At 39.4% G+C, this 20,509-nt stretch overlaps 1 protein-coding gene across 2 annotated transcripts; it reads left to right on the top strand.

Moving 5' to 3' along the window:
• The first annotated feature begins 107 nt into the window (after positions 1 to 107).
• LOC113069124 (bcl-2-like protein 1) lies at positions 108 to 20,032 on the top strand. Of its 2 annotated transcripts, XM_026242117.1 has the most exons (4): positions 108 to 472; positions 1,303 to 1,364; positions 2,752 to 3,456; positions 18,444 to 20,032. In XM_026242117.1, the coding sequence occupies exons 3-4, from the start codon at positions 2,881 to 2,883 to the stop codon at positions 18,585 to 18,587; spliced, it is 720 nt and encodes a 239-aa protein (XP_026097902.1). In that variant the 5' UTR covers positions 108 to 472; positions 1,303 to 1,364; positions 2,752 to 2,880; the 3' UTR covers positions 18,588 to 20,032. The 2 variants fall into 2 exon arrangements, with proteins under 2 accessions (XP_026097902.1, XP_026097903.1); XM_026242118.1 differs by lacking the exon at positions 1,303 to 1,364.
• The last annotated feature ends 477 nt before the right edge of the window (positions 20,033 to 20,509 follow it).

Here is a 20,509-nt window from a genome sequence, read left to right as displayed (position 1 = left end):
ACAAAGGTTACCATAGTAATTCTGCCACTCTTTGTTTAGTGAGCGCAAACCGTTTACGGTTGTTTAAAATGTACATTCATACCGTCTGTTAAGTATACATGTCCAAATATTTGTACTTAGATGAAGAAAACTACTGAGAAGAATTCATACCAGTAAAACCACATTATGTGTAAAAGTTACGAGTTTTATTTTATTAGCAGTTAACGCTAAATTGCGCGTCTCGGCGTTTTAAAACATAACGGAATGTTGTTTTTTAAATGATAATACGCTTTAATGAACGACTTTGGAGTGAACCAGCATACTCAGTCCACATCTGATGTATGTGCAGTAATATATGAATTAGTTGAAGAGCTTGTCTGAAGGGGCGGATCTGAGCACCGAGGCGCTGCTGACACTGAATGCGCTCTGGTCGAGCAGAAACGCAGACATCGATCATGCGGGAGATCAGGAATTTGCCTCTCCAAATATCCGAGTAAGTACCAAAGGTCTGCTGTGCGTTTTGAATTGGGAGCTTTATCTTCACACCCGCTTCCAAATGATTTCGTGTTTCCCTGTGCAGCCAGTCCATCTTCCATGACGCTAGCTTCACGGCTAACTAGCCGAAGGGGGAACCATTGACGTAGCTGGCTCGGATTGTACAGGAAATGCATTCTTGGCTAGCAAGACCCGTCAGTAATATTAGGGCTTGTTATTAATTTGCTCTCTTGCTTGCATATGGCGTTTCGCATCATGACTTAAATTGCTGCAGAAATGCATTCAATGTATTGCATTCATTCGTAAATAAAACATAACGGGGTGTTAGATCTTACTTGACGGTAACGTTACATGAGTACATCGTGTGTGCCAGTTGAATGCTGACCTATAAAGGATTAAGAAATGCTATAATAATCTATATCCAGTGTTTCTCCTCAGCATACACAGGGCGACATTTGGAGGGTTCTCACCCTCCGCTTGAAATATATGGCTAATAATTATGATTATTTGATCCTTTTATGTTCGTTTTCTCGGACTTTAGTGATTCTGTGCGAACTCTTCTCTGAAAGTGATAGGTCTTGCCCAACAGAACTGACCGGTTGTTTCCGCTCGGCCTGTGCTATGGGCCCGTGAACGGAGCCTTTATTACGTAATGGTTGGGTAGGCGGCGCGAGCGTCATTTAGATGATTATATATCCTATCACAGAGAGAGAGGGGGGAGAAATATCTAGCACTAGCTCGTTTTTTCCCCTCACACACAGTATTATTACTTTTGATCTGCCGCAGTTTATATTTGATATTGTTGCTTAATCTATAACTAACATTCAGATAAACTCTGGAGCTGTTTCTTGGCTGACCTAATCTGCGAGGAATGAGCAGACTGTGTTATGGTAAGTGAGAGCTCTTTAACTCTCCGTGTTGTCATTATCTTAAACGTTGTCAATAAGCACGATAACGTGAGACAAAGTAGAAAAATGTTGACGTTAGACTTTGCTTTACCTAATTTCAAACAAGTTGGTCGAAAAAGCTTTGGTCTAAATTCGAATCTGTATTTTAGCCACTACTGCATGTAGACTTTCCTTTAAGAAAAATGTTGTTTCTTGAGAACACTAAGATAAAACAGTGACTATCTTCGCGGTTGTGGGAATGTGTGTTGTGCTTTAAGTTGACATTGTGTTTGTAAACACATCGCGTGTCTCCTTATTAGGAAATTGATTAATTAACTGATAAATCCAGCGAATCAACAAGTGCGACTACATCATGTACTATATATATGTGTATTACATGTGGAATAAAGGGTGTGATTCGTACTTTAGAGATTTATAGTATGCGTCATATTCGGACAGAGAATGAGTCATTTCTTAAGTAAAAAAAAATGCATATATTTTTGGCAATTTTTCTGCGACAAAGAGAGAAGCATCTGAAATGGCCATGTGTTGTGCTCTGAGCCTCGTTGTTGTCAGCACGTGTTTCCTGAGAACTCTCGCGCTTTTCCCAGGAGCGATCAGATAATGCCCCGCGTGAACATCCCGCGCTCGTGATGGCGTCAAATAGACGATATCAGCAGAAAAAAAGAGGGACACATAATCCATAATTTAATAATACATTTGTTTAAAAATTTATTTACTAGTTATATCTATCTATCTTATGCAGATATATAGTCTCAGGTTGATTAATTCTCTTGATCACGTTGTAATTTCAAAACATTTGATCTGTAACAACACACATGCCATTATAATTTAATTCACAGATTAATAAATTAATGTATTCAGTCTATTCGGTTTAGCAAAAATTATACAAATACATTGACATTCATTGAGATTATACTTGAGCTGTCAAAAGATTTTAAACCCGCAATGAAGCACTTGGGTATCTTTTGTCTGTGGCTCTTGGCTGGATCTTCTGGCACCACAATTGAGGTCCGTTATAGATTTGTTGAAATGAGGGGATCATAATTCTAGCCACGTTGGCTGTTCTTGCCCCCTGCTGCTTAAAATTCACTCATGTCAAGGTCAGTGTACATCTAGCCATGTCTTGGACAGGCGGGGAGAGGACATTGTCCATGTTTTTCATAGGAGCCAGGTGATGAGAGGCCACCATCTGTTCCTTTGATCAAGCCTCTACATTAAGTAAGAGGGCTTTAGAGGGTGAAAAAACTGTTTATCTTCAGTGCCCCTTAACCTCTTCCAAAGTTTCACCCTGACCCCCTCCTCTCCCTGTTTGTGAAAATGATTGCGTATTTACGGATCAATTCATTGCACTGTTGTCTTACCACAGGGTATGAGCCATTGCACCATCCCTGAGCGTCGGCAGAAGCCTGAGAAGGACGCAAGGGTGTGCACTGTGTTATAAGAACAAGCGAGTGGATATCCAGACATCGGCGAACGAAGAGCAACGACGTGAATTATGTCTTACTATAACAGAGAACTGGTGGTATTTTTTATTAAATATAAACTCTCACAGAGGAACTACCCCTACAATCACATTGAATTTACAGAAGACACAAATCGGACTGATGCGGTGGAAGGGAATGATGATGAGGGGGCAGCAGGAACGACGAGCCTCGTTAATGGCTCCATAAATGGAACAAGTACTGATTCCAATGGGACCCCACCAAGGTCCCCCGCTTCAACCCCTCAGCGTCAGACAAACGGGACTGGGGGTCTGGATGCAGTAAAAGAGGCGCTTCGTGATTCTGCCAACGAGTTTGAGCTGCGTTATGCCCAAGCATTCAACGACCTGTCCTCGCAGCTCCACATCACGCCTGCCACAGCGTACCAGAGCTTCGAGAGCGTGATGGATGAGGTGTTCCGCGATGGCGTCAACTGGGGCCGCGTCGTGGGACTGTTTGCCTTCGGAGGGGCTCTGTGTGTTGAGTGCGTGGAGAAGGAGATGAGCCCACTAGTGGGAAGCATCGCGGATTGGATGACCGTCTACCTAGACAACAAAATTCAGCCCTGGATCCAGAGCCAAGGAGGATGGGTGAGTTGAAAGTAACTTCTACCATGTTAGCTTTCTTAAGTTTGATCGCAAGCAGCCTCTATGTATGCAACCTGTTCAGGTATATGGTTTCGAATTATTTCCATCTCAGAAAAAGTCTCTTTAAAAGACTCAACAAAGAGAGTAAAATTGTCATTTACTTCTGCGTAATGTTCTTCCAAAACCTGTAAGACTTTGGTTGATCTTCAAAACTCTAATCAAGGTATATTTAATGAAATCTGTGCCTCAATTGAAAGTCCAGTTAACCAAAAGCTAGCTAGAACGTCCAAAAAGGCCATAAAGATATTGTAAACTGAATCCAGAAGATGAAGGATCTTCTAAGCTGTAATTGTCTGTACTTTCAAAGGAGGTACCGAAATTTCCCAGGTTTCATTAAAAAGATCTTATTTTTCGTTTTGAAGATTAAGTCCTATGGGTCTGGAACAACATGAGGGTTCGTAAATGACAGAAATCTACATTTTGGGTAGTCTACTCTATCCTGTTAAGAATTCTGTTGCCATTTGAGATTCAAATACTGTATGAAGCTTGTAACAGAAAATTGGATGTTATTGATGAAAGCGCATGTTTTGCATGGCCAAATCTGCTGGCTCCCTTGGGTCCAGACGGGACTGTTTTTAGCACCTGCCCTCTCTTGGGCCTGGGTGGGGATGCTGAAACTCTGTGGAGGGGGAAGGAATGGGAGATAAGATAGCAAAACCACAGTTACTGGTCAGATGATTATTGATTTCTATAGTCTTAATTCCCAATCAAAATGGAGCCTAGTCAAAAGCGTGTGGGAGATGAGCACGTATGGTGGAGAATGGAGGGGAATGGTCATTGTTCTCCTTTCATCTTTTGTCTTTTTATTGTTTTCACTTTTTTCCCTCTGTGTTATTTCCCCTCGGTCAGCTGTCCAATGATGAAAGGCAGGAATGAGTAAAGTCATGTGAAAATCCTTTGTGGTGGTTCTCTTCTTTATGTAGGTTGGACGAGTGGCAGGTAATGGAGGGGTCCTGGTCCAGTCAGCTTTTTCTCTTTGTGATCAGGGCTGATTGGGTGAGGGTGAGATATGGATGTGGATTGTAAAGGTCATTTTTAATAAGGCTGGTTTGTTGAATGGTGCAGAGAACAGACTCTGATTAGCAGACTGGTTTTGTTAATGTTGTTTTTTGTAGTTTAGATGCTTCTTTTTGTTATGTCAATGTCATTTACAAAATCATGATTTGTTTTGTTCTAGAGTGTGCATATTTTTTTCTTCCCTTGACATTCTTTTTTTCTATCTTGTGATGTCTTGATTGCACAAAGAATCTGGAACTGTGTAGAAAGTAAAAGTCAACACGTCATTTTATCTCTAAATTTGGATCTTGAACCTCTAAGCATGTGACCTTAGGAAAGAGAACTTTAAGGCACACAAAAGTCACAGTAAATCTTAAATGTGTAATAAAAAATACGTTTTCAAACAGGTTTCTCAAAAAATCTTGTTTTGTTCATTGTTTGGATAAACAGAAAGCGACCTTTTTTTTTTTTTTTTTTTTAATTCAGTCAGTATTTCATGTAATTTAATTGTATCCAATTTTAAGGACTAATATTGCATCAAATTTTTGTTTACAAAAATAACATTTCAATAAGTGTACAAATTAGACCAAATATTTGAACATTATATATTAATATGAAAATCTCTCAGTATTTTTAATAGTCTTCGGAACCTAGATTTTTCTACTTCAGAAACATTAATGCATTAATCTTGCATATGTGACCCTGGACCAGAAAACCAGTCTTAAGTGTCAAATTTTCAAAATTGATATTTATGCGTAACCTGAAAGCTGAATAAATAATCTTTTCATTGATGTATGGTTTGATAGGACAGCACAATATTTGGACTAACTATTTGAAAATCTACAATCTGAGGGTGTAAAACAATCGAAATCCCCTTTAAAGTTGCAATTCATATTACCATTTAAAAATGAAGTTTTGATATATTTATGGTGTGAAATTTACCAAATAACTTAATGGAACATGATCTTTACTTAATATCCTAATGATTTTTGGCATAAAAGAAAAATCTATAATTTTGACTCGTATAATGTATTTTTGCTATTGCTCCAAATAAACCCCAGCAACTAAAGACTTTTCTTGTCCAGGGTCACATATATTCATCAACACTATGCTTTAATTTAAAATAATGCAATTTCTATTTACTACTATTTACTACTGAATTACTACGCTATCGTTGTCAAAAAAAAAAAAAAAAACTTAACCTATGAAAGACGATTTACGATGGAAGTGTGTTGGGCGATTTATCATGCTGTGTTTGAAGACTTCAATGGCACTACAATGGGCTAATGAATGAATTCTTGAGGTTTCACATCCTGAGGCCCCCAGCTGTAGGTTTGGTTTGTCAGAAATTGTGGGAGTGCGCTCTTCACGTCACTTCCTCAATGGGGAAAGGAAAATGAGGTCTGTGTGTCTGACATACAAAAGACAGACGTGCGTGTGTTAAATGAATGTAGGCCACCTTTCTGTAGACTCCCACTCAATCCTCATCATCTCCATCACGTTCTGCATCTCTTTCAGTCTGAACTTATGCAGCAGTCGTCTTTAGGATGCTCTGTCTCAATCAGGCCAGTGGTGTGGTGGGGGGAGGCACGTATAAGCACATATGCACACTCGATTTCACGGTCGAACTCTCTCTAGTGAGCGTTTTCCACACATCGACGCATTTTAATGGTGGCTGGGGGTTATCATGCTATTTATTCATCTCGGTTTCTGCCTTGTAATGAGATTTAAAAAGCAGCTGATGTAAAAACCGAAGGGTGCAAGCCGTCCCCTTGCTGGGGGAGAAGCTGGGAAAGCCCATTTCAAGTTCCAGTCACTCACACACTTCTCGTATATTCAAAATAATTTAGTACGTGCTAGTTTTCCCCTCCCACACAGCCACAGTTTCAACTCCCTTTTTGTATCATTTTCTTTGCATACGCAGTGCTAGCAGCTGTATGTCGCAGGTGTGTTGCACTACCTGCATGTCAGGCTGTGTTATTCTCTCTCCTGCTCTGGGGAGATCTGCGGTGATGCAGTAATAATAATGCCCAGAGGTGCGGTCACATCAGGTCTTTTGCCTTGTGCATGATCACCATGATGGTTTGGGTTAGAAATTATTAATCATTTATTAACTGTTTGCATCTATAGAAGAATGCAGGAGCAAGTGATTCAGTTTTAGTATTTGTAAACAATTATTGTTTCGTATACAATAGAGGGACTGGGAAAGGGAATGACTGACGTGAATGAGTCGCCACTACTGGAGTCCTGTGCCTGAGGGGGTTGGGGATATTACCAATTAGGCTTGAATTATATGTGAATTTGCTCAGTGTAACTGCCTTTGTTCAAATAGGCTAGTACAGGATAAATGATTTGCAGTCGATGAGAGTTGGAGGGCAGAATAACAATACAGTGGGAGGGGGGATCCATACTTTTTCACTCTTATTACACCTGCTTTGTTCATTACTCCTATGTTAGTCCCTCTGAAACGATCATTAGCGTCCAGCGAGGTTCCTTCACTATCACTCTGCTCCTAACTAGAACAGTGACTTCCAAACACAACCCATCATTAATTACATACCTCACACACACACCTAGTAGTGATGCGCTCATGCATGCTGATGAACAAAGGCCCACCTTTAGCACGTTTTAATCACTGTCACCACAACAGAGGTCTTTGTGTGACGTATGGCTGTTACAGAGAGTTTCATCAAATGTATACGCATGCAAACACACACACACACCATATGCACACACATGCCCTCGTCCCATTGTCTATCATGTTTGCACAAGGAACACCCACGGGACCACCCCTTACTCCCCATCCTCCATCACTTTTACTTTTACTCCTGCTTCCATCTTGTGTCCTTCCTCCCTTTCTTTCGATTCTCTGTTTCTTTCTTTTGGTCTATCCCCCCGCCTTTTCCTCGCTCTCACGTGGGTGAACGTGTTGCAGATCAGACATGCAACAACATGACCGCGTCACCGCCGTTAGTGTCCCCATTCACCCCTTCATTCTGTCTTGTTCACTCTGTATTCATCCGTTCATCCATCATCCCTCCACCTTACTGGTCATCTCTATCGATTTAGCAGGCGTGATGGCCATGCGTGTTTGTGGCCCGTCTCCCGCAATCATTCGTCAAGCTCCGATACATCAGCGCCGCCCACTCTGTGTCGCGTGACAGACTATATGTCTGCTTTTGTGCTCTTGGTCAATTGTTGTCTGGGTTTGGATTGCGTGTGTCGCATGTTAAATGCAATATGTGCATTATTGTTTCATTTCATGCGTGTTTACACACACATGCCTCTCATTTGCGCAATTATTTCAAGGTATAGCGCACGCTGAGCATGTGATTACCTTAAACAAAGGAGCTGCGGGTGCACACGCATGCATGCAGCATCCAGGTGAGGAGCCTGGCTGTAAACACACAGTGACAGAAACAGTGGAGACGCTGATCCAGATGTGATGGTGTCCCCCATAGACATGAATAGATCTCATTGTCATTTCATGCTTAAGCTTCAGCAAATGTTTTTGTTGCTGTTGGTTTCCTGCTGAGGATTGCTATTCTCAAGGTCATATTTCAGCTCTGACCTTTTGACTCCGTTCATTGCCACATTAGAAATGTTCTCTTTTTATATTTCACAAGGTGACTTCATTTTTGAACTATATCATGCACATGCCTTTTTTTCTTGGTTAGTGTGTGGCTGACTGAGGGAAAATGGCAGTAAACAGATGGTGTGATTCAGTCTGTTCCAGCAGCCTTGTCACCAGCGAGTGAGAGAGAAAGGGGGAAGAGAGATGGAGAAAATGACTAACGCTATGCTAGCATACTCCTGTCATGTCACAGGGTGACATATATTAATCAACACTATGCTTTAATTAAAATAATTCAATTACTATTTTTTGAATTACTATGTTGTAAATTTTTTTTTATTTTTGTCAGTAATTTTGATAAAGAGATTAACACTGTCAGCTTGAATTGGAAAATTAACCTTCCACAGGCAGGGGGGAGGCAGGGTTCTGGCCTCACCTTCAAAGAAGGTTGGGCTGATCCATTCTTCCAGGGTCACGGGGGGAAACAGAGCATCCCAAACAGAAATAATTGTTTTGGTCCATGTAGCTAGAACAGATTTTGAAAAGGCTGTTGTAAAATAAAAGTTTGTCATTAACTTGTTCAAAACCCATGTGACTCTCAACAGTCAAGAGCAGCATCAACATTCTTCGAAATTTCTTCTCTTTTCCATGGAGGAAAGTCGGAGTTTAAAATAATATAAGGTTGACTGAATTAAAAAAAATTTTCTTGGTGAAACATCCTTTTAAATGCATGCACACATGCCCAACTAAAGCAAATTTTTGTCTGTCAGCCGTGATGTCGCTGGTTTCTCTCACCTAAGTGTGTGAATACACCTAGTGTATTTTTAGCTAACCTTTTCCCACATGTTTTTTCCTGTCTCGTTCCAGTGTTTTTGTACACATTAAACTCCAGTGAATTTATCTTCTTAGCTGAAGCTCCTCTTTGCTAATTAAAAATTTCCACACACACACACTTCTCTGTGTGTTGGTCAGTGGTGTGAAAGAGTGACCTGCACCTTTAAGCCCAGCTCTCCTTATGCACTTTAGCCAAGATTATCCAGCATCATCGAACCGCACTGCAATTAGCCCCTAATAACACAAATAACGGCCCACTGAAAGGACCCGCTAACCTTTTAGCGGCTCTGTCACCATTCCACAGAGCAGTGGATCACATTAAGCTTCTTGTCCATTGGACAGAATTACAACTTTAAAAAAGCAAACGTGCTTTGTTTTCATAAAGGGCCATCTGCTCTTCACTTTTGCTTCTAATGTGCTGAACAGCCTCAGATTTTTGGGATGTATGTATTTTTTTACTCTACATAATGTTTCATATGTAAATCAAGCATTGTTTTTAAGCATCTTAGTGTGCATGTGTTTGAATCTATAAGCGTACTTGTACTTTTGAAATAAAGTCCAGTATCAGTGCTCAACACCGTGTTTCCAGAGATGACTGTCTCAGGTAGGACTAAGAAAAAATGGCCTGACTCAGAACGTAAGCTCAGTCTGAGTGTGCAATGCCTGTCTGATACCAGATTAGGAACAGTGGGTAGAGATCAGAGATCAGGCTTTCTCGCCTGTGCTGCTCTGGACATAACATGACTGTTGCTCTGCTCTAACAGAACTGGTTTACACTGGAAAATCAGGTCATGAGTAATTTCCCCCCTCTCTCTTCCTCACTAATTATTCATCTTGTATGTTTTTATATTCTGTCCGGCCCTTTCAGTAAAGCCCCTCTTTTTCTATCTAGTTTTGCCTCATTCATGTATAGCTTCTAGTTAAAATCAGATTACAGAGAAAAATCTGAAGCTCCATCTGTAGGATTAGAATCAGCCATGAATAAAAGGCTTTGGGATGATGGGGTTGTAGTGACTGATAAAGCCTGTTGATATTATCTCTAAGTGTCATCAGTCATATTGTTATGAGTCTCTTTCTAAGTTCAACCTTGTTCTCCTCCTCAGAAATATCTTTTCTGCTCCACTAATTTCACCAAATGGAATTTCAAAAAATAATGACCGTTTCAAACAGGATTCTTGAACTCTTCTTCGTCTGCAAGTGGTCGACAAATCAGCTCAAAATTGGTTGTTTAGGCTGGGGGTGGTTGCCACTAACACATAGTTCTTACATTTTTTGAGAAGAATGTGGAGCATCTGTGATTTAAAAAGCATGACTATATCTTGGCATCTCACCATTCTTGTACTTGCATGCATGCTCTGTTTCAGCATCATCCAATATGCATAAGTCTTCCAGTCTGTTTCTTGACAAATATCCCCAGAGGCTGTATCTGCCTGTAAGAGCAGGTTTAGGTCAGAGGTTGGAAAATCTGGCTGCATATGCGTGTCCAAATATCTGTATGTATATGGACGTATGTAGTCTGCGTGTGTCCCGGCTCATTGGGATTTGGCTGACAGAATAGGAGCTGATGGTGATGTCTCCCCGGTGAGATGCAGAACAGATTGGAGTCTGAGCCCCACTCTCCTGACTCATTAATCTTCTCTTTAATTCATTTACGGTACACACAAAAATTGCCACATTGCCAAGCAAGCACAAAAGACACCTCCCACAGACAAATCCTCCAGATATGCGACCTAAAATAAAACCGTGAGGTGTGCCGCTCTGATTACTTTGCATGCTGTGATCTGATTGGATGTTTGTGGTCTAAATTTCATTTGGGCCATGGGTGTAGTAGAGTCTGTTTTGTTGCTCTAATTATCAGCTAAATTTGAGGCGTGGGTCTTCAGACCCGTGTTTGTTTCAGGTGTCACCACCTCTCACTAAACGGTTGCATAATGAAACACTAATGATGTTTCAGGGCAAAGACTGATCTAATTGGCAAAATTGGATGTGAAGAATAGTTTATAAACCGAGAACAGTAAGTGCGGTTACTGTGAATGAGGCAACAGAGTTGCTGGAAAAATCATCTGTTCAGGCCAGTGTTGCTGTTGTTTCTGTGCTTGGGAAATGGATGTTTGGTTCATCAAGGTCTCTGCTTCCTGTATTTGGATTACTAAAATGTTAAACCAATAGAGAACCTTTCCGTTGGTGTCAGTTGCCAAACTTTAAGTGTTTAGAAGTGGCTGATATTAGTGATTCTTTTATTTTTTATTATTATTATTACTAATTTATTGGTCAATATTTTATTACGCTTTACAATCACCATTTTACAAAATTTTAATAACACTGTTAAATGTAATCTTCTCTAAATGTACATTATAATATCAGACCTGCCAACCTGTACACATTTTGCGTAGCGACTTACGTCACTCTAAACTACGCAACAATTCTAGTGACACCTCTGTCCATGTGCAGTATTCAACACAAACAACAGAAAAAGATGAAGAGGTCAACCAATCAGAGTGTTCTTTTGTTTGTGTTTGTTTTTTGCATTTAAATAATTTTTTGCATTTTATTTCTCTCCTAGTAGCCTATAGTTTTAGTTCAAAGCGGCGTGCGCTCGTCCCATTGGATGCTCTGACAGAAAGGCTGCATGTGAGGCTGACAGAGACCCGCTGTTTAATGTGTTTGAGACTGTACCCAGCGTTTTGCTTGGACGTACATTTCTTGGTTCTACGCCTTCCACAGAATATATAAATATAGATAAATACATTTAAACCACTTAACTTAATGATTGCCATTGAGATGTGAAAAGACTTTCAACCTGTGTTACAAAAAATGTTTCTGAAGACAATCACCTATTGCACTTTTAAATGTTCTTTAGTCATTCAAAGATTGGTTTAAATTATATAAATGCATATATTCTTAATGCTGATGGCAAACGAGAAAGTATTACAATGATTGCCTATTACTAATAATATAAACGTTATCGTTATAATACTTTTTGTACACATTTATTCCTTCATCTGATTATAAGACAGACTTCTGTCCACATTAGACAGAACTGTTAACGACGGTGGCGAACGAGGGAGAATGTGAGCATCATGTGCTTAGGCACTGCCACTCTCAGTCACAGCACGTCCGCTGTCAAAATAAATGTCCCACCTCATACACATAGGCCAAGCAGAAAAACTTATCGACTGATGCCAGTAATTGCAACATGCCAAATATCGGCCTTGGAAATATACAAGTCATCCTCTACACTAAACCCACAGATCATAATCCAGACAGAGATTCTTACTCTCTATAATAAATGTTTGCCTGGCCTGTACGTGTGTGCTGATGTCATTGACTGCTAAAATACCAGTAAATACCAGGCTGACATCAGAAATCCCATTTGCTGTAAAAGACCTTCAACAGCATCACCCTGTTCGCACTGTTGACCTGAACTAAAGCAAAAATGACCATCAGTTTGATCAGAAATTAAGTAACTGTGGCAAACCCAGTCTTTGACCTTGTTGTTTATTTTGACCCTAAAAATTTTGCAATGCAATTTCACCTTCTTAAAAAAACTGACATCCTGATTGTTTTGCAACCATTTGTGTAATTCTCAAATGACCATGGCTGGCACATATCCTGCCTTGTGATGGTTTTATGTGGATTTGTTTTGCTTCAGTCCTCTTTTTACCTCCTTTTCTTTTTTTGTCTTACTCTTTTCACCATCTCTGTGAATTTCTGGTTTCAGCTTGAAGTCTGAGTGACTCAGCAGAGATTGAGTGAGAAACAGCAAGGCCGGTTGTTGATGCCGCACCGTTGGAATTGAAAAGCCCATTTCCCATCAGCTGATTTCCACACAGGAATGAGGATGCACAGCATTCCTCAGCGATCGTGAGGAAATCCTGGCCTTCCGGCTTCTTTGTAATCGTTCTGCTCAGTACTGGTGTGCAGGCTTCACAGCAGAAAATGATCCCACTGGCCTCCTCTTGTCTCACCACTCAGGCTCAGTGCATTTTAAAAAGGCTAGATGGTATCTCAGAGTGAGAGCCTATTTTGTTTTGCTAGGAAACCTCTTTAACATTCCAGGTTGTTGTCTCATCTGCTGGGAACTCGGCTTGTTTGTGTGGTTTCCGGCCTCGGGCTGTAGATATCCAGGATTAGCTCTTTCAATATTACTATTGCTTAGGGTCAAGGCTTTTAACAAACACATAATCCTAAGGATTAACTGTGTAACTTGACCTGTATCTTTATGTTTGGACATCAATGATACCTCATGTGGTTTGTTGAGAAGACGATTATTAATGCTATTATTTTTCTAAATGATCAGACCATTCACATTCTTAAATTTGGGGGAAAAGTCCCAGCGTTTTACATTAGCAAGAGATGGGAGTCATCAACCAGTATATCATAGGGAATTTGCTGTGAGGACTTTGGAAGAGACCAGGACTCCATTTGAATATGCGTACTCCCTATAATATAAAAAAAAGTATGTGAAACTAGTATGTCTGAATTCACAGTATTCATAAAACGGTAGCCAAAAAGTACTTGAATGACCTACTACTTCAGGAAGTGCGGATGCAATGTACACTTCACAGTCCCATGAGGCCATTGAAGAAGAGTTGTGAATTGTGAATGAAGCAACTTAACTGACGTCTATTGGTCACATTACAGTGATAATATCACAAACATGTTCTGTCTGGATTACATTCATGTAGAGCTGCACGATAATGGTTAACTGATAATAACGATTATTTTGATTTAAAATTGTTAATGATTATTCTATCAAAAGATTATTCTGTCCTTCAACCAACCTCCACTGATTATACACTGCCTTCATTTAACCAGCTATGATAATCCAAAACTCATGGTTTTGGTTAGCGTTTTGTAACCTGTATTCACTTTAGATTTCCTCATCCCTCACTAGCTTCTGTACAGACACACCAGTGTTCTCTAATCAGTACAGAAAAGCGGCCACGCTGTGTTTCTGTGAAACATGTTATGTTCTAAGTGTGTGCATCAATCATCTGGCTGAAAACAGAACAAGCTGTTCTGGAAAGCAAGTGACTGTCTTCACAAACGCCATGGCAAGGGTTAAAGGGTCAGGATGGTGTAACAGTGGAGAAACCCAGTGCTATGACTCGACCGAACCTAACTGAACTCTATACGACACTCCCATAATCTCCCAAACACACACACATGCACACACAACCTCTCTCTTTCATGAACAAATTGCTCCTCTCTTAACAGGATGAGGCTGTGCTTGATGTAATACACTGATGTCAACAGAGTAGCTCATTAGTGGTATTGTAACTGTAGCGATATAGTGATGAGGATGACTTTGTGTTTCTGTGGTCTTTGTGCCAGCTTATATACCCCTCTAGTACCTCTCCTTCACCGTGTTCCTTTGAGAAACAGAATCAGCCCCTTTTTTGGCCTCTATTTGGATATTAGCCTAATGCTAACTAACAAAACACAGGCACCTTGCACCTGGTTTCACTCTCTCCTGTAGGGCCTGGTTTGCATGCGCTCTTTGTTCAGATAGGGCTACACGCCTAGCAGTCACAGCTACCCAACAGCCGGTATCTCTTCGGAGCATTCACACAACCTCAGCACTGTTTGGAACCAGTAAAAATCTGGTTTTCTTGACAGATTGTGTTTGTGTACAAATGCTGTCTTACTCAGTCACACCTTTATAATTTTTTAAGGTGTTGTTGCAAGATGTTGTTACAGAGAGTCACGTTGGTTAATGAGCTGTTTAAAAAGCGAGTCACAAATGCTGTCATGAAGGTCAGGCGTATTACACTGTGTTGTTAGAGACATGTCAGGGCATGTGCTGTACCTGGCTCAGTGGTCTTGGGATTATTAAGCCCCTAGATTTTGTCAAAGGGTTAGTTCACCCAAAAATGAAAGTTCTGTCATCAGTTACTCATCCTCATGTCATTCCAAACCCATAAGATTTTAGTTCATTTCCAAGAAATGAAGACAACCTGAGATTTGTCTGGTACTCCATTGAAACTTTTTGTTCTAAAAACTAGAAAAAGATTGTAAAACAAATCCATATGAATCGTACATTTAAGAAAGCACATTTGAGCACCTACTATACTCATGTATGTGCACCGATCAATGTTTATATATAAATAATAGCTGAAATTAAACATGTTCATATAAAATCTTTCTTCAGAAAACTTGGATTAACAGCTCAATTAATATAGATTCATTTTATTACCTCTTTTTGAATTTTATTAAAGCCTTGTGCTGAATACAGATTCAATGTTCTGTTTTGTTAGTAAATATAAGAAAAAAAATCCCAAATACCTGGTTAAATAGAAACTAATGAACTGGAATTGGAGTTGACTGTAATTGCTTGACACAGAGGCTTATTATTGGTGTATACTAATGCACTCATTACTATTCCTTATTTTGGAGATTAAAATAAAGCCTTGTTATTTTTTTTTAGCTTATGATTAGTTCCTTAAAGCTTTTTATTCATGACACAGAGATATTTGTCTTATATACTTCAGCATGAAAGATGTCAGCTCAAAAGGTAAAGCCACACCTCCATATCTGCCCCACCTGGATCCACCTATAATATGTACTGCCTGTGCCTGCCCTGTACTCAACCGCACATATAAAACATAAAACACTGGATGTATGCTGCTGTGTGTTGCACCATAATCTTACTGCCAACAAGCATGCCTTAACATGTCTTAGATTTATGACATGGACTGTAATCAGAGAGTCACATTCTTGTCATACCAATCTCCATTGTTCTCACCTTGTTCTCACGGTTCCACAGAGTGATACTCATTAATGTGTGTGTGTGCGCATTAGGCTTGGTTCTGCTTTCAGGTCATACTATTAGCATTCCTGCAGGGGTTACTCATGTACCTGTTAAAGGGTGATGCAATTTCATGCCATCGGACTGTATTGACTGCACGCACTCTCTGTTCGCCATTCATGATGAGGTCAGCGTGGGGCATGTGTAAACTACCTTAAGTTGACAAAGGTGTGCCTGAGGAAGTGCATGAGAGAAATATATTTACTCTTCATTATGCATTGACACAGTAGTTGAATTTTATACTAGATTGTTCTCATAATATTGTAAACGTTCTGTAGGATTGTACAGTACAGTATGTTGGGTTAGTTTAGTTTTTAAGTGGAGTTTTGCTCAACTTGAGCTTGACTGTTGTATTGCTGTTTTTCTGTTTGTTACAGATATGACTCAAACATCAAATTATGTTGTTTGTATGTAGTTGTTATCTAGTTGTTTGTTCTATGATTAATAATAAAGCATTGTAATAATTATCATGAGTAATGATGTTGTGGTTTATCATGAATATGTGCATATATGAGGTGTTTTTGTGGGTGTTTTGGAGTGAAAGTGAGTGGAGGTCTGGACTTGTGATGTCACTGTTTGTGATAACCCCTCTGCTCTGGAACTGCAGGTCTGTTATCAGCCTCCGCCACTCCCATCACCCCTCCCTCACACTGACGAAATCAATTCCTATGAATTTCATCTTGTTTCTATGTAAATCACTCATTTTTTTTACTTCATTGCACAAATCTATGCAACGGACATCTCCTTGACTTTACCTGTCACACATTTTATATTCAAACACTCTCCTCCTACTTGATTGTCTCTTACTTCCTGCTCCTTTCAGGCTCTTTGTCAGTTAAAACAAAGTACTTGTCAATACATTTGACAGCTCCACCCCAGATTATATAACCAGGGTTTACAGTGGGGAAAATATTTATTTGATCCCCTGCTGAATTTTTAAGTTTTCCTTCTTACAAAAAAAGAAGGGTCTGTGATTTTTAATGGTAGGTTTATTTTAAAGGATGGAGACAGTATACCAACTAGGGCTTCAACTAATGATTATTTTGATAATCGATTAGTTGGTCGATTATTTTTTTTGATTAAACTGTTTTAAAGTTTTTTTATTATTATTATTGACAAAAAAACACGCACTTCCACATTTTGCCCAATGTCCTTCAAACAAACATGCCAACGGAATGCTATGAAAACATAGTGCTTGTTTAACGATTTATTATGCCACCTGCCATAGTATTTATTCACATAACAAAGATGGCTTCCTATGCCCTTCATAATGGCTTGCATTCTTGCATTGTTCATTTACTCTTTGACTCTATTTTTATCTGGAAAAAAATACTGTAAAGCTATCTGCCTTTCGTTTATAGATAACAGCAATAATGATATTGTAGCATTAAAAATAGCTATTGTTAAGCTATTGTTACTAAAAAGAGCTTATGCTTATTGGAGGACTAACCAATACAAAAAGCTGGACATTTATGTTCCATCTCCTGACTGTGCTTTTTAATTAGAAAAAGCTGATAGTTTTTAATATATTTGGTCTGCTTGGCCATATACCAAAGTTCATTCCCAGTGTTTTATCATATTTTCAAATTTTAACTCAATAGTATCACTTAGACTAAACTATATCAGTATTACACCAGGCATCAGCCACCTGCCCGTTTTTATTCTGAAAAATCCAAATTAAATAAGCAGTCAAATAAACTTCTTCCTGCTACATGCTGTGACACCTCCTCCCGTTTGGTTTCATTCCTTGTAAAGAGAAACGCTGATAAATGTTGCGACAGTGCACATTTTGAACACGTCGGATGGCTTCATTTAAATCCTCCACATTCTTCTTCCCACATTTGCAAGCTTGTGTAGATAACTAGGGCAAAGGGAAAGACTGGAGGATGACATCAGTCTTCTTGAGTGGAAAACAGGGGTGGGCGTCTGAGGGTTGTGTGTGTGAGTGTGTTGTAATAAGCTATCACGAAGTATTTTCTGCTTAATCACTGCATTGCTCTACCTTTGACAAAAATGCTATACCTGTGAAACAAATTTTATTTTTTCTCTGAATCCGAAGAATCCAACTGAGAAAACATTGAAAAAAAAAAATTCTTCTGTCATAACAGAAATTGCCTGGGTTATATGAACACAAACATGTTTGAGTCATATTAGATTTTGACTATAGTGCTTCATTTGAGTTATTTCTGCCTCTGTCTGGATTTGGTGTGCTCTACTTCTGTGTATGTTCCCTGAGGAAACGGGTTACGTTATAAAGCCTGAAATCCCCTTTTAGCTTTTCAGATAAAAATGGCCTTGCTACAGAATCCTGCTGAGAAATGAGGTTAGTGAAGTCTTAGAAACAGGAATAGTAAATCTCGCCCCCTGGTGGTCATGGTGCACTGTGCACACACATTTGTCACAGGAAGGGTGGGATTATTGGAAGGCCTGGGAGGGGCACTGAAGAGTTCAACCATTGGCTGAAATGAGCTTGACAGTTATTGGATGGTTGAGTGTGGTAATATATTTCCTCCTATGAAAAGCTTCTACAGTATTTGTTAGTGTTTGTTACCTTCACTTCAACTTCACCTTCACACTAATGTGTTAGTGTTAGTTCATGTTAATAATACGTATTTTATATATGTTCATGTCTTCATAAAATGTACTGGTTTATGAGTCTGCTCCTATAGAAAATAATCTCATTTTAAGCTGTTTTGTGTGTGTGTTTGTGTGCAGGAACGCTTTGCAGAGATCTTTGGAAAAGATGCAGCAGCAGAGAGCAGAAAATCACAAGAAAACTTCAAAAAGTGGTTGCTGGCAGGAATGACCTTGCTCACGGGTGTCGTGGTCGGGTCACTTATCGCACAGAAACGCCTGTGAGGATCAGGATAACTGAAGATCCAAATACACCCACTGCTTCAATTTGACCTCCTGCTAACATGAAGAGACTTAAAAAAAAAATACATTTATTTTGGATTTACTTGTTTCCCTTTTATTGCCAAGAAGTTTCATGTTTACATCCCACCATGTACTGTTGACTGAGTGGAGCGCATCTGGTGTGATATCACATGATCCAGACTGCATGAGGGGGTTTTGCTTTTTAGCTGACTAGGATCTAGCTAACCCATGTCTCCTTAAACCCTGTTTAAAAAAATGAGAAAAATGACTTAAAAAAGAAGAACATTTGGCAAAAACCTTCTTTCTTTGTCTGTAATTTTTATTTTTTGCTTATAAATAATTATTTTCAGCTTTATCATCAGTCTTTTTAAGTATCCTTATTATTTTCTCATTTTCAGAGACTGGCAAAACTGAAAAGGATACAAACATTTTATCTTTGAATCTAATTTAAGCTTGTTTGTGATTCTTGAGTTAATGACCCAATGAGAGAGAAGTAGTCATTTAATCCGCACTGACATTTCTAAGGACAGTTGTTGCTTAAGAAAAGAGAGGCGCCTCTTTGGGCCTCTTTTTGGCACTACATTTGAGGGCCTGCTTCCTCTGTGATCTCTCTATCATTAGAGGACAGTGTGGAGAACAGATGAAAAATGTCTCTGTGTGTGTGTGTTCCCCCAATTATTGTTCTGTTTTTTTTTTTTCCAATGCAAATTTGATGAGGATTTAAATGTGTCAAATCCTCTGGAGCATCTAAATTAAAGGACCAACAGTTATGAGAAATTGTTTTGTTGTGAAAGAAAGTTCTGTATGTTCATTGCAGTTTGATTTTTGATTCATTAAAACCTAACTTCAGCTTCAGATGAAACTCTTTATACCTGAGATTGTTGTAACTAGAGCTAGAGGAGACACCGATACACAAGGAGTAAGTTAAGCAGGTCATTCCTGATGTATGTGTGGCTACTTTTCACTGTGTACACAGAAAATGTAACCGAAAACGGCATAAAGATTATTAGAATATTAGATTAAACCATATTGCCACAAGAGCGCTGGGTGACTTGTATGGTCTTGAGAATGAAGATATAACTAGAATACTGAACTTGCAGTTGTGACAAGCTACTAATAGTCATTGAGTTTTTGTTTCACTTCTGTATGAAATGTCATTTGCAGTTTTGTTGGTAAGCATAAGTTTAAGACTTGCAGCAGACTTAACTTTTCAGAGCAAAGCTAAAATGCAAATCTCACTTTTGGTCCCTTAGCATTCACATTTCCAAATGTAAATGTTACTTAAACCGATATTTGAGCATTTTATGGATTTGATGAGTTGACCCTTACCGTCTAACGTTAATGGTCCACGATGTTTTAAATCTTGGCTGATAGACATATATTGAGTCGGATAACATCATGGTGCTACCAAAAAAAAAAAAAAAAAACTTAGTATTTGACAACTTATTTCTTGTAACACTTACATTTAGGCTTCGTAGTCTCTCTCTCTCTCTCTCTCTCTCTTCTTCTTCTTCTTCTTCTTCAAATTCTTCATGTTTTTGAAAGCAAACCTCAGAATAGTTGGGATAAATCACTTCTCCTCCTCCTCACAGCTCCTGATTCCCGCCGATTTTCATTTTAAACGCTTTGCTGTCAGAGCGGTTATGCGCGAGTGTCAGTTCGCACGCGCACCTGCTGCTTTCCGCTCAACTCGTTTCAATCTCGTTAAAACGCCCGGAGATGTGGAGAAATGATCTCTAGTCTTCAAAACATCATTAATTCAAACAGGACGTCAAGTAGAATATTCTTCGCCTTTTCCGAGTTGTAATGATGATTGACAAGCGGGTTAATTCAAACAGAAGTGATGGAAGCTGTGGTGGTACAGGTGTGTTTCATGCTTCCGCCCCAGTTGGAGATCTCGTGGG

This window comes from Carassius auratus, unplaced genomic scaffold, assembly GCF_003368295.1.
Source record: "Carassius auratus strain Wakin unplaced genomic scaffold, ASM336829v1 scaf_tig00000876, whole genome shotgun sequence".
NCBI lineage: Eukaryota > Metazoa > Chordata > Actinopteri > Cypriniformes > Cyprinidae > Carassius > Carassius auratus.
This window is presented reverse-complemented; position numbering and strand designations above follow the sequence as displayed.

Coding starts and splice junctions, on each gene's coding strand:
- LOC113069124 (XM_026242118.1), top strand. CDS start 2,881: ATGTCTTACTATAACAGAGAACTGGTGGTATTTTTTATTAAATATAAA. Junction 3,457..18,443: donor TCCAGAGCCAAGGAGGATGG/GTGAGTTGAAAG, acceptor GTTTGTGTGCAG/GAACGCTTTGCAGAGATCTT.